Source organism: Oncorhynchus keta, unplaced genomic scaffold (assembly GCF_023373465.1).
Source record: "Oncorhynchus keta strain PuntledgeMale-10-30-2019 unplaced genomic scaffold, Oket_V2 Un_contig_17047_pilon_pilon, whole genome shotgun sequence".
Taxonomy (NCBI): Eukaryota; Metazoa; Chordata; class Actinopteri; order Salmoniformes; family Salmonidae; genus Oncorhynchus; species Oncorhynchus keta.
In genome coordinates, this window is record NW_026280255.1 from 1 (window position 1) to 13,972 (window position 13,972).

The 13,972-nt window shown below is 45.8% G+C and overlaps 1 protein-coding gene across 1 annotated transcript; it reads right to left on the reverse strand.

The window, feature by feature from the left end:
- Positions 1–5,155: 5,155 nt before the first annotated feature.
- Positions 5,156–13,030, reverse strand: LOC127919562 (ubiquitin carboxyl-terminal hydrolase 32-like; the record flags this gene model as incomplete). Its single annotated transcript, XM_052503303.1, has 5 exons — positions 5,156–5,919; positions 6,049–6,141; positions 9,057–9,672; positions 10,034–10,266; positions 12,839–13,030. Coding segments are annotated over 5 exons (1,308 nt in total), but the record flags the coding sequence as incomplete, so codon positions are not given.
- Between the last annotated feature and the right edge of the window lie 942 nt (positions 13,031–13,972).

Consider the following 13,972-nt stretch of genomic DNA (forward strand, 5'->3'; position numbering starts at 1 on the left):
ATATCACACTAACACTAACTTAGTATGAAGCAGTTCAGATATCCACACTAACACCAACTTAGTATGAAGCAGTTCCAGATATCACACTAACACTAACTTAGTATGAAGACAGTTCAGATATCCACACTAACACTAACTTAGTATGAAGCAGTTCAGATATCCACACTAACACTAACTTAGTATGAAGCAGTTCAGATATCCACACTAACACTAACTTAGTATGAAGCAGTTCAGATATCCACACTAACACTAACTTAGTATGAAGCAGTTCAGATATCCACACTAACACTAACTTAGTATGATGCAGTTCAGATATCACACTAACACTAACTTAGTATGAAGCAGTTCAGATATCCACACTAACACTAACTTAGTATGAAGCAGTTCAGATATCCACACTAACACTAACTTAGTATGATGCAGTTCAGATATCACACTAACACTAACTTAGTATGAAGCAGTTCAGATATCACACTAACACTAACTTAGTATGAAGCAGTTCAGATATCCACACTAACTCTAACTTAGTATGATGCAGTTCAGATATCCACACTAACTCTAACTTAGTATGAAGCAGTTCAGATATCCACATAACACTAACTTAGTATGAAGCAGTTCAGATATCCCACTAACACTAACTTACTATGAAGCAGTTCAGATATCCACACTAACACTAACTTAGTATGAAGCAAAGTTCAGATATCCACACTAACACTAACTTAGTATGATGCAGTTCAGATATCACACTAACACTAACTTAGTATGAAGCAGTTCAGATATCCACACTAACACTAACTTAGTATGAAGCAGTTCAGATATCCACACTAACACTAACTTAGTATGAAGCAGTTCAGATATCCACACTAACACTAACTTAGTATGAAGCAGTTCAGATATCCACACTAACACCAACTAAGCAGTTCAGATATATAGTATGAAGCAGTTCAGATATCCACACTAACACTAACTTAGTATGAAGCAGTTCAGATATCCACACTAACACTAACTTAGTATGAAGCAGTTCAGATATCCACACTAACACTAACTTAGTATGAAGCAGTTCAGATATCCACACTAACATAACTTAGTATGATGCAGTTCAGATATCCACACTAACACCAACTTAGTATGAAGCAGTTCAGATATCCATCACACACTAACTTAGTATGAAGCAGTTCAGATATCCACTAACACTAACTTAGTATGATGCAGTTCAGATATCCACACTAACACTAACTTAGTATGAAGCAGTTCAGATATCCACACTAACACTAACTTAGTATGAAGCAGTTCAGATATCCACACTAACACTAACTTAGTATGAAGCAGTTCAGATATCCACACTAACACTAACTTAGTATGATGCAGTTCAGATATCCACACTAACACTAACTTAGTATGAAGCAGTTCAGATATCACACACTAACTTAGTATGAAGCAGTTCAGATATCCACACTAACACTAACTTAGTATGATGCAGCAGTTCAGATAACATCAACACACAGATATCCACACTAACTTAGTATGAAGCAGTTCAGATATCCACACTAACACTAACTTAGTATGAGTTCAGCAGATATCCACACTAACACTAACTTCATGAGCAGTTCAGATATCCACACTAACACTAACTTAGTATGAAGCAGTTCAGATATCCACACTAACACTAACTTAGTATGAAGCAGTTCAGATATCCACACTAACACTAACTTAGTATGAAGCAGTTCAGATATCCACACTAACACTAACTTAGTATGAAGCAGTTCAGATATCCACACTAACACTAACTTAGTATGATGCAGTTCAGATATCCACACTAACACTAACTTAGTATGAAGCAGTTCAGATATCCACACTAACACTAACTTAGTATGAAGCAGTTCAGATATCCACACTAACACTAACTTAGTATGATGCAGTTCAGATATCCACACTAACACTAACTTAGTATGAAGCAGTTCAGATATCCACACTAACACTAACTTAGTATGAAGCAGTTCAGATATCCACACTAACACTAACTTAGTATGAAGCAGTTCAGATATCACACTAACACTAACTTAGTATGAAGCAAGGTAATGAGCAAGTGCTATGCTAGTATAAACATTGAAACGTGGGCCTGTTCTGATCTCCACAAACGGTTCCCTTTGAGTGAAGTAATGTATTTTAAAAAAGTTGGGACAACATTCTCTCTCTCTCTCGCTCTACAATATTCAAAAGTTAGACATCTTCTTACAAGGGTGGGGGGAGAAATATAAACAAAAGAAAATACAAAAATAACGTTCAGTAATGCAATTTTGCATTAGTCTCACAAATATTGTTTGACAATGAAAAATAATGTTTCATTTATTAACAATGACAAACACTGCATCCAGTGAATCAATGACGATCAGCCCCCCCCCCACCACAAATAGAGCAGTTTGGTTTGAGTTTGGTGATTTAAATCTCTTGAATGATTGTGGAAGCTGGAAGAAAACTTCACTTATAAAAGAGAGACCTTTTTTTTTACAACTAAAATCATAAATAAAATCAGAACCGTCAAAACATCCTATTGTTCTCCAGGTAAGAAAGACATCTGTTCGCAGTGACGATCTGAAAAGATGGTCGCTCGACACGAGAGCTGCTACTGAAAACCATAAACTGACGTGAAATGTGGGTTACGACATTGTTATGTCGTTGTTATGACAACGCGAGGAAGAACCGTATGACAACGCATCGTTTTGAGTAGTGTTTTTACCCCACATGTCATTATTACCTAGCAGCTGATGGTAACGGTAAAAACATAGGATTGTTTAGAGAACAGAGTGGTGAGGACACTTCGCTCAACAATCGCATGGCATCAGAAATGACACCCTATTCCTTGAATAAAGAGTTTTTCGAGAAAAGTATTCACACCCCTTGACTTTTTCCATCTTTTGTTTTGGATTTTAAAATGTATATTGTTTGTCACTGGCCGACACACGACACCCCATAATAGCAAAAGATGAAATCATGAATGAATTGTTACCAATTAATTAAAAATGAAAAGCTGAAATGTCTTGAGGTCAATAAGTATTCAATCCCTTTGTTATGGCCAAGCCTGAATAAGTTCAGGAGTAAACATGTGTAACATGTAAAATAATCATTTTTTTTAATGACTACCTCATCTCTGTACCCCACACATACAATTATCTGTAAGGTCCCTCAGTTGAACAGTGAATTTCAAATATAGATTCAACCACAAAGACCAGAGGTTTTTCCAATGCCTCGTAAAGAAGGATTGATTGGTAGATGGGTAAAAAGCAGACGCTGAATATTCCTTTGAACACGGTGAAGTTATTAATTACACTCTGGATGTATCAATACACCCAGTCACTACAAAGATACAGGCGTCCCTCCTAACTCAGTTGACGGAGAGGAGGGAAACCACTCAGGGATTTCACCATGAGGACAATGGTGACTTTAAAATGGTTACAGAGTTTAATGGCTCTGATAGGAGAGAACTGAGGATGGATCAACAACACAATACTAACCTAATTGACAGAGTGAAAAGAAGGAAGCCTGTACAGAATATAAATATTCCAAAACATGCATCCTGTTTGCAATAAGGTACTTAAGTAAAACTGCAAAAATGTGGCAATTTATGTCCTGAATACAAAGCGTTATGTTTGGGGCAAATCCAACACATCCCTGAGTACCACTCTTTATATTTTCAAGCATGGTGGTGGCTGCATCATGTTATGGGTATGCTTGTCATCGGCAAGGACCAAGGAGTTTTTTTTAGGATAAAAATAAATAGAACAGAGCTAAGCACAGGCTAAATCCTAGAGGAAAACCTGGTTCAGTCTGCTTTCCAGTGAGATGAATTCACATTTCAGCAGGACAATAACCTAAAACAAAAATACACTGGAGTTGCTTACCAAGATGACATTGAATGTTCCTGACTGGACTAAGTCGTTTTGACTTGACAATCGTCTTGAAAATCTATGGCAAGACTTGAAAATGGCTGTCTAGCGATGTTCAACAACCATCTTGACAGAGCTAGAAGACATTTTAAAAGAATATTGTACAATCCAGGTGTGCAAAGCTTTTAGAGCAGGCGTGTGGAACTCATTCAACGGAGAGTCGAATGTCTTTGTGTTTTAGGTTTTTCCTTTCAATTAAAACCTAGACAACCAGGTGAGGGGAGTTATTTACTAATTAGTGACCTTAATTCATCAATTAAGTACAGAAGAGGAGCAAAAACCCGCAAGGCACTCGGCCCTCCGTGGAATGAGTTTGACACGAGACTTACCCAGAAAGACTCAACTGTAACCGCTGCCAAAGGTGATTCTAATACGTATTGACTCAGGGTGTGAATACTTGTGTAAATGAGATATTTCTGTATTTAATTTTCAATAAGATGGGTGAGAAGGAGAAACAAAGGCTGTAACAACAACATGTGGAATAAGTCAAAGGGTATGAATACTTTGTGAAGGTATTTCTTCAGTAGTGCACTATTTCTGACCAGAACCCTCTGGGCCCTAGTCAAAAGTAGTGCACTAGGGAATAGGGTGTCATGTGGCCCTATTCATTTACAGTCTCAGAGTGGCTCCTACAACGCACTGTAGATAAACACCAGAGATGAGAACAACCCTTATATTAACAAAAATGTACATACAAATAATTGCAATGATAAAAATAACTCTAGAAAATAATTGGAGAAAGAGAAAAACAAATCAAATATATGTATATATTAATTAATAAATATATGTATATATATATATTATCTTTGAAACATCCTCTATGTCCATAACATAACCAAGATTTAAACTCAAGCTTGTGAGTTAAAATGACTACAGTGAACGCCCCTAAAGTCATTCGATGTCGTGAGTACATTGATCAGCAATTGCACTTTTTTGTTTTAGGAAGTTGCTTGGCAAGGGGTCAAATTAAGGTCAACCCCCACAATTTGGTGGAATCTTTCTTCATAAAGGGAGATGATTATTTTTCAAAGTGTGTGTGTGTGTGTGTGTGTGTGCGGTCATCAAAAGGAGGAAGTGGGTGAGGTTTTAATACTGTCAAAAATATTTGGCCGTTCCAATTGGCCAATGAAATGCAGTGAGGTAGAATTAGGAGGTTTCTTTTTTTTAAATGACAGTATCATTACTGAAGAAGGAAAAATTAAAACCTTTGGAGAACCCCTTTTAAATCGCTAAAATAATATTAGTATAATCTCTACCGTTTCACTATAGTGAGTTATAGAGACAGACATTATGTAGGTATGTGGACACGTTTTGATGGCTGCAGGGGACAAATATGCGCAACAAGGAAGCAATATCAGCTCATGTGCTGACAATATAACACACACACACACACACACACACACACACACACACACACACACACACACACACACACACACACACACACACACACACACACACACACACACACACACACACACACACACACACGAGAGTTTCCTCAGGCTCAATGTGCAACAGCTTAGTGCTTTAAAAAAAAAATGGGTCTTCAATGTTGTTCTCTTGACAGAACAACAAGGGGGTATCTTGCGGTATCCGAAACCATGACAACCGCTCCGGCAATCAAGTGGTTCAGTTTGTGATGACTCGGCCAAAAGACACCATTTTGTGCTTCCTGGGAGCCCAGCTGAGACCGGCTGAAGAAGCACTGTGTCCTTTCCGTCTGTCCAGGAGTTCCAGGCATAATGCTGACGGTTGACGGTTGACCGCTAGGTCGGTGGAAGACTGTGTGATCGTGAAATCACTGAAGGACACAGTACTTTTTGTAGTCAGACTCAAAGTCCTCGTCCATGCTAGTGGTGTCGGCCATCTTCTTGCCGTCAGTCTTTGGCAGGAACTGAGAGAAGTCCACCGCCTGCTGCTCATAGAACAGGATGTAGGCGGAGTCCGTGTCCATCTCCTCCGAGTGCACTTCCTAGGGAGGACACGGCAAACAAGCACGCGCTTTAAAAATGGCTCGTTTTGGCTTCAAAAGTTACTAACTGGTTTGCTAGATTAATTGTCTATTAGTCGAGGGTGTGTGTGTGTGTGTGTGTGTTCTTACCTTACAGCTGCTGTCGTTGTAACAGTACCATTTGTTGTTGGGGTTTTTGGCATAGGTCACATAGTGTCCTCCTCCCATGATACCTGAATGGCACTGTGGAGACAGAGAGAGAACCTCCTATTACCATGATACCTGAATGGCACTGTGGAGACAGAGAGAGAACCTCCTATTACCTCCCATGATAACTGAATGGCACTGTGGAGACAGAGAGAGAACCTCCTATTACCTCCCATGATACCTGAATGGCACTGTGGAGACAGAGAGAGAACCTCCTATTACCATGATACCTGAATGGCACTGTGGAGACAGAGAGAGAACCTCCTATTACCTCCCATGATAACTGAATGGCACATAGTGCACTATGTAGGGAATAGGGTGCACTATGTAGGGAATAGGGTGCACTATGTAGGGAATAGGGTGCACTATATAGGGAATAGGGTGCACTATATAGGGAATAGGGTGCACTATATAGGGAATAGGGTGCACTATATAGGGAATAGGGTGCACTATATAGGGAATAGGGTGCACTATACAGGGAATAGGGTGCACTATATAGGGAATAGGGTGCACTATATAGGGAATAGGGTGCACTATATAGGGAATAGGGTGCACTATATAGGGAATAGGGTGCACTATATAGGGAATAGGGTGCACTATGTAGGGAATAGGGTGCACTATGTAGGGAATAGGGTGCACTATGTAGGGAATAGGGTGCACTATGTAGGGAATAGGGTGCGCTATGTAGGGAATAGGGTGCGCTATGTAGGGAATAGGGTGCACTATGTAGGGAATAGGGTGCACTATGTAGGGAATAGGGTGCCATTTGGTTCAGAGGCTTTCTAATCCAGAATGATTTAACCCTCGCAGGGCTGCCGTCCCAGACGCCGTCCCCAGCCGCGTCCTCAGAGCATGCACAGACCAGCTGGCTGGTGTGTTTTCCCACATATTCAATCTCTCCCTGTACCAGTCTGCTGTCCCCACATGCTTCAAGACGGCCACCGTTGTTCCTGTACCCACCCAGTAGCCATGCTTTCCGCCTGGCTACTCCAACCTCGGCCAACAGCTCCGCCCCGCAGCTACTCGCCCAAGCCTCTCCAGGTTCTCCTTTACCCAAATCCAGATAGCAGATGTTCTGAAAGAGCTGCAAAACCTGGACCCGTACAAATCAGCTGGGCTTGACAATCTGGACCCTCTATTTCTGAAACTATCCGCCGCCATTGTCGCAACTCCTATTACCAGCCTGTTCAATCTCTCTTTCATATCGTCTGAGATCCCCAAGGATTGGAAAGCTGCCGCAGTCATCCCCCTCTTCAAAGGGGGAGACACCCTGGACCCAAATTGTTCCAGTTCTCTGCTGCCTGTGACTGGAACGAATTCCAAAAATCGCTGAAGTTGGAGACTTTTATCTCCCTCACCAACTTCAAACATCTGCTATCTGAACAGCTAACCGATCGCTGCAGCTGTACATAGTCTATTGGTAAATAGCCCACCCATTTTCACCTACCTCATCCCCATACTGTTTTTATACTGTTTATATTTATTTACTTTTCTGCTCTTTTGCACACCAATATCTCTACCTGTACATGACCATCTGATCATTTATCACTCCAGTGTTAATCTGCAATATTGTAATTATTCGCCTACCTCCTCATGCCTTTTGCACAATGTATATAGACTGTATATAGACTAATTGTTTACTCCATGTGTAACTCTGTGTTGTCTGTTCACACTGCTATGCTTTATCTTGGCCAGGTCGCAGTTGCAAATGAGAACTTGTTCTCAACTAGCCTACCTGGTTAAATAAAGGTGAAATAAAATAAAATAAAACCCAAGAAGGCAGAGATAACTGAACTAAATGACTATCGCCCGTAGCGCTCACTTCTGTATTCATGAAGTGGCTTTGAGAGACTAGTCAAGGATCATATCACCTCTACCTTACACCCTAGACCCACTTCAATTTGCGCACCGCCCCAATAGATCCACAGGCGAAGCAATCGCCATCACACTACACACTGCCCTATCCCATCTGGACAAGAGGAATACCTATGTAAGATTGCTGTTCATCGACTACAGCTCAGCATTCAACACCATAGTACCCTCCAAGCTCATCATTAAGGTTGAGGCCCTGGGTCTGAACCCTGCCCTGTGCAACTGGGTCCTGGACTTCCTGACGGGCCTCTCCCAGGTGCCTTCAACAAATCTCAAATCTCCACTTCGCTGATCCTCAACACAGGGGCTCCACAAGGGTGCGTGCTCAGCCCCCTCCTGTACTCCCTGTTCAACCATGACTGCGTGGCCATGCACGCCTCCAATTCAATCATCAAGTTCGCAGATGACAACAGTAGTGGGCTTGATTACCAACAACGACGAGACAGCCGATAGGGAGGAGGTGAGGGCCCTCGGAGTGTGGTGTCAGGAAAATAACCTCTCACTCAACGTCAACAAAACAAAAAGGAGATGATCGTGGACTTCAGGAAACAGCAGAGGGTGCACCCCCCTATCCACATCAACGGGACAGCAGTAGCGAAGGTGTAAAGTTTTAAGTTCTTCGGTGTACACATCACTGACAAACAGATATGGTCCACCCACACAGACAGCGTGGTGAAGAATGCGCAACAGCGCCTCTTCAACTGAAGGCTGAAGAAATGTGGCTTGTCACCTAAAACCCTCACAAATTTTACAATTGAGAGCATCCTGTCGGGCTGCATCACCGCCTGGTACGGCAACTGCACCGCCCTCAACCACAAGGCACTCCAGAGGGTGGTGCGGTCTGCACAAAGCATCACCGGGGGCAAACTAGGTAGTTGTTGTGGAATTGTTAGATATTACTGGACTGTCGGGAACTAGAAGCACAAGCATTTCGCTACACTCGCAATAACATCTGCTCACCATGTGTATGTGACCAATACAATGTGATTTGATTTTGATTTGATTCATATCAAACTAAATCAATCTTCCCGAGGCATAGGTTAGGAGGCTAAACTCCAAGCAGTTTTGGAAGTACTCACTGAAATTGCATACAAGTTGTAGATGTTCTCCAGGCTGTTGTCTCTTTGGTGCAGCTGGGCTGTTGCAGTGGTCTCTAGGTCCGTGCTGGGCTCCGTACTGGCCTCCGTGCTTAGTACCTCGTTGCTATGGCCACCGCTGTCCCCGTTCATCACGATAACATTACTGAGGCTGCTGGGCGCATCTGTGGTGGACATCTCTGGCCCGCTTCTCACCCCGACCTCCCCAAAACCTCCACTCATCACCCCCACGAGCCCACCCTCCGTGTCCGCCTGCGGTGATCCCTCCCTGGGCTCTGTGTCAGGGCCGCTGCCCCTCTCCCTGGTACTACCCTCCAGGTTCTCCTTGCTGTTGGAGAGGCGGTGGCGGCTGGCCAGCTGGGGGAGCCTGAGGTGGGTCTGTCTGTGGCCCGCGCCCCCTGGACTGCCTCCTCCTGTCTTGGGGCTGCTGCAGGGGCTGCTGGTACGGCTGATGAAGGAGGGAGGGGCTGACTTCCTGCCTGACGCTGGAGAGGCTGTGGAAACAGATGAAGAGAGAGGGAGAGAGCGGGGCTCAGTAAAACAGCTCGACCTAATCCTTCCTGGGTATATGGGGCTATGCGGTGTATCGTGTTGTACCCTAATGAACAGAAATAAATACACGCTTTCTCTGGTTTTATTATCTCACTCTGAAGGACTGGTTTGTTTAACAACAGAAAACCACTGCAGATGACTTGCCATCAAGCTAAAATCAGGGACTTGGAATCAACAGTCGGCTTGAATGACCGAAAAGCAGCAAGATTCCATTGAGAGAGGAGTGCCTCAAATGGCACCCTATTCCCTATATAGCACTACTTTAGCCAGAACCCTATTCCTATAGTGCACTACTTTGAACAGATTTTATGGGCCCTATTCCCATAGAGAAAGCTCATATTTGAATTAAGGTCCATAGGGACTATGCACTAAAGGAATAGGTGCTATTTGAGACGACAGAGACAGACCTTTGAGGATGTTGAGAATACGTAGCAGGGCGGAGATGGAGACCGTTTCTCCTCCTCTTATCCTCATAGCCTTCCTCGCTGCGGCTCTGCAGACCGTGTAGCCTGCTAAGCCCCCGCCGCGCTCCGGGAGCCAGGTAAACACTAGGGTCAAAACTCTCTCTGGGAAACTGGACGATCTTCTGAGACTTGATCCAGCGGCCATTCACAAACTGGAACCTCTTCAGGTGTACTATCTGCAAATAAAGAACAACGTGAAGTATTGAAAAAAACACTCGGATGTAGATTCATGTACAGAGACGTCAGGTAGCCCTAGCGGTTAGAGAGGTGAGCCAGCAGACGGAGGGGTTGCCAGTTCGAAGCCAGAGTCCAACGGGAAAAAAATCTGCCCGGCAAGTGAGTTGGTAAGCGGAGGGTTTCTGATATCAAATCCTAGAAGCCATTGCCTGCCCATTGTGCCCTTCAGCAAGGCACTTAACCCACAACCACTGCACCAGCTCCACAGTGTGGCAGCCCAACCCCACCTCTCCAAAACCTCTAAATGTATGTGTGTCTTTGGGAAGGGTTGGTTTAAAAGAGGAAGTCACATTTCAGTTGGACTTTCTGTGCAATTGACCAATAAAGTGATGTTCATCTTTCTGTTTACATTGTAGCGATGGTGGGCACTCTAGCGATGGTGGGCACTCTAGCGATGGTGGGCACTCTAGCGATGGTGGGCACTCTAGCGATGGTGGGCACTCTAGCGATAGCGATGGTGGGTACTGTAGCGATGGTGGGTACTGTAGCGATGGTGGGTACTGTAGCGATAGCGATGGTGGGTACTGAGCACTGCAGCGATGGTGGGTACTGTAGCGATGGTGGGTACTGTAGCGATAGCGATGGTGGGTACTGAGCACTGCAGCGATGGTGGGCACTGCAGCGATGGTGGGTACTGTAGCGATGGTGGGTACTGCAGCGATGGTGGGTACTGTAGCGATGGTGGGCACTGTAGCGATGGTGGGTACTGTAGCGATGGTGGGTACTGTAGCGATGGTGGGGACTGTAGCGATGGTGGGTACTGTAGCGATGGTGGGTACTGTAGCGATGGTGGGTACTGTAGCGATGGTGGGTACTGTAGTGATGGTGGGCACTGTAGCGATGGTGGGTACTGTAGCGATGGTGGGTACTGTAGCGATGGTGGGTACTGTAGCGATGGTGGGTACTGTAGCGATGGTGGGTACTGTAGCGATGGTGGGTACTGCAGCGATGGTGGGTACTGTAGCGATGGTGGGTACTGTAGCGATGGTGGGTACTGTAGCGATGGTGGGTACTGCAGCGATGGTGGGTACTGTAGCGATGGTGGGCACTGCAGCGATGGTGGGTACTGGAGCGATGGTGGGTACTGTAGCGATGGTGGGTACTGTAGTGATGGTGGGTACTGTAGCGATGGTGGGTACTGTAGCGATGGTGGGCACTGCAGCGATGGTGGGTACTGCAGCGATGGTGGGTACTGCAGCGATGGTGGGTACTGTAGCGATGGTGGGTACTGTAGTGATGGTGGGTACTGTAGCGATGGTGGGTACTGTAGCGATGGTGGGTACTGCAGCGATGGTGGGTACTGTAGCGATGGTGGGTACTGTAGCGATGGTGGGTACTGTAGCGATGGTGGGTACTGTAGCGATGGTGGGTACTGCAGCGATGGTGGGTACTGCAGCGATGGTGGGTACTGCAGCGATGGTGGGTACTGTACCCACCATCGCTGCAGTACACAGTACCCACCATCGCTAGAGTGCCCACCATCGCTAGGGTGCCCACCATCGCTACGGTGGGCACTGTAGCGATGGTGGGCACTGTAGCGATGGTGGGTACTGTACCCACCATCGCTGCAGTACACAGTACCCACCATCGCTAGAGTGCCCACCATCGCTAGGGTGCCCACCATCGCTACGGTGGGCACTGTAGCGATGGTGGGCACTGCAGCGATGGTGGGCACTGTAGCGATGGTGGGCACTGTAGCGATGGTGGGCACTCTAGCGATGGTGGGCACTCTAGCGATGGTGGGCACTCTAGCGATGGTGGGCACTCTAGCGATGGTGGGTACTGTAGCGATGGTGGGCACTGTAGCGATGGTGGGCACTGTAGCGATGGTGGGCACTGTAGCGATGGTGGGCACTGTAGCGATGGTGGGCACTCTAGCGATGGTGGGCACTCTAGCGATGGTGGGCACTCTAGCGATGGTGGGCACTCTAGCGATGGTGGGCACTCTAGCGATGGTGGGCACTCTAGCGATGGTGGGCACTCTAGCGATGGTGGGCACTCTAGCGATGGTGGGTACTCTAGCGATGGTGGGCACTCTAGCGATGGTGGGCACTGCAGCGATGGTGGGTACTGTAGCGATGGTGGGCACTGTAGCGATGGTGGGCACTGTAGCGATGGTGGGCACTGTAGCGATGTTCGGTACTGTAGCGATGTTGGGTACTGCAGCGATGGTGGGCACTGCAGCGATGGTGGGTATTGGGTACTGCAGCGATGGTGGGCACTGTAGCGATGGTGGGCACTGTAGCGATGGTGGGCACTGCAGCGATGGTGGGCACTGCAGCGATGGTGGGCACTGGGCACTGTAGCGATGGTGGGCACTGCAGCGATGGTGGGTACTGCAGCGATGGTGGGCACTGCAGCGATGGTGGGCACTGCAGCGATGGTGGGTACTGGAGCGATGGTGGGTACTAGTCTTGCTAGTCTACACCGTGTGTCAATGTGCTAACCAGTATGGGCGGTAGCCTCATTACATCTAACTACAGTAGACAGTGTGTGTGTCAGTGTTCTGACCAGTATAGGCGGCAGCCTCCACAGGTCCAGTTTCTTGGTGGCCAGGCGGTGGGTCTTGCACTTGGAGCAGTAGTAGAGCTCATCCTCTCCCAGCTCCTCCTCACTGGTGAAGGCCTTCAGACAACTGTCTAGACTGATGGGCTCTGCCTGGGCCCTGCGACTCTGCTGCACACTACAGTGCTCCTCTACTATCTAGAGAGAGAGAGACGGAGAACAGGGTTAGACGGGACAGATAGACAGACTGGGGCCTGCGACTCTGCTGCACACTACAGTGCTCCTCTACTATCTAGAGAGAGAGAGAGAGACGGAGAACAGGGTTAGACGGGACAGATAGACAGACTGGGGCCTGCTCCTCATTACATTGCACCTCTACACAAGCGAGAGAGAGGAGAGAGGGGAGAGAGGAGAGAGGAGAGGAGATATTGTTTTGATCACGCAGACTTGGATACGTTCGGCTAGCCTCTGAGAATAACATTGACGAATACACAGATATGGTGACTGAGGTAATCAGGAAGTGTTGAAGGAAATATTGTACCTGTATATTAAAATCTACCCAAACCAGAAACCGTGGATAGATGGCAGCATTAGCGTAAAACTGAAAGCGTGAACCACCGCATTTAACCACGGCAAGGTGACTGGGAATATGGTTGAATACAAACAGTGTAGTTATTCCCTCAGTAAGGCAATGAAACTGGCAAAACAGCAATACAGAAACAAAATGGAGTTGCAATTCAACGGTTCAGACAAGGCGTTATGTGGCAGGGTCTTACAGACAATCATGGATTACAAAGGGAAAACCAGCCACGTCGCGGACACCGACGTCTTGCTTCCGGACAAACTAAACACCTTCTTCATCCGCTTCGTGGAAAACACAGTGCCACCAGACTGTTAAATATCCATCACTAGCCGGCTTCCACCCGGTTACGCAACCCTGCACCTTAGAAGCTGATGTCCTATAGACATAGAATCACTGGTCACTTTAATAATGGATCACTGGTCACTTTAATAATGGAACACTGGTCACTATAATAATGGAACACTGGTCACTATAATAATGGAACACTGGTCACTTTAATAATGGAACACTGGTCACTTTAATAATGGAACACTGGTCACTTTAATAATGGAACACTG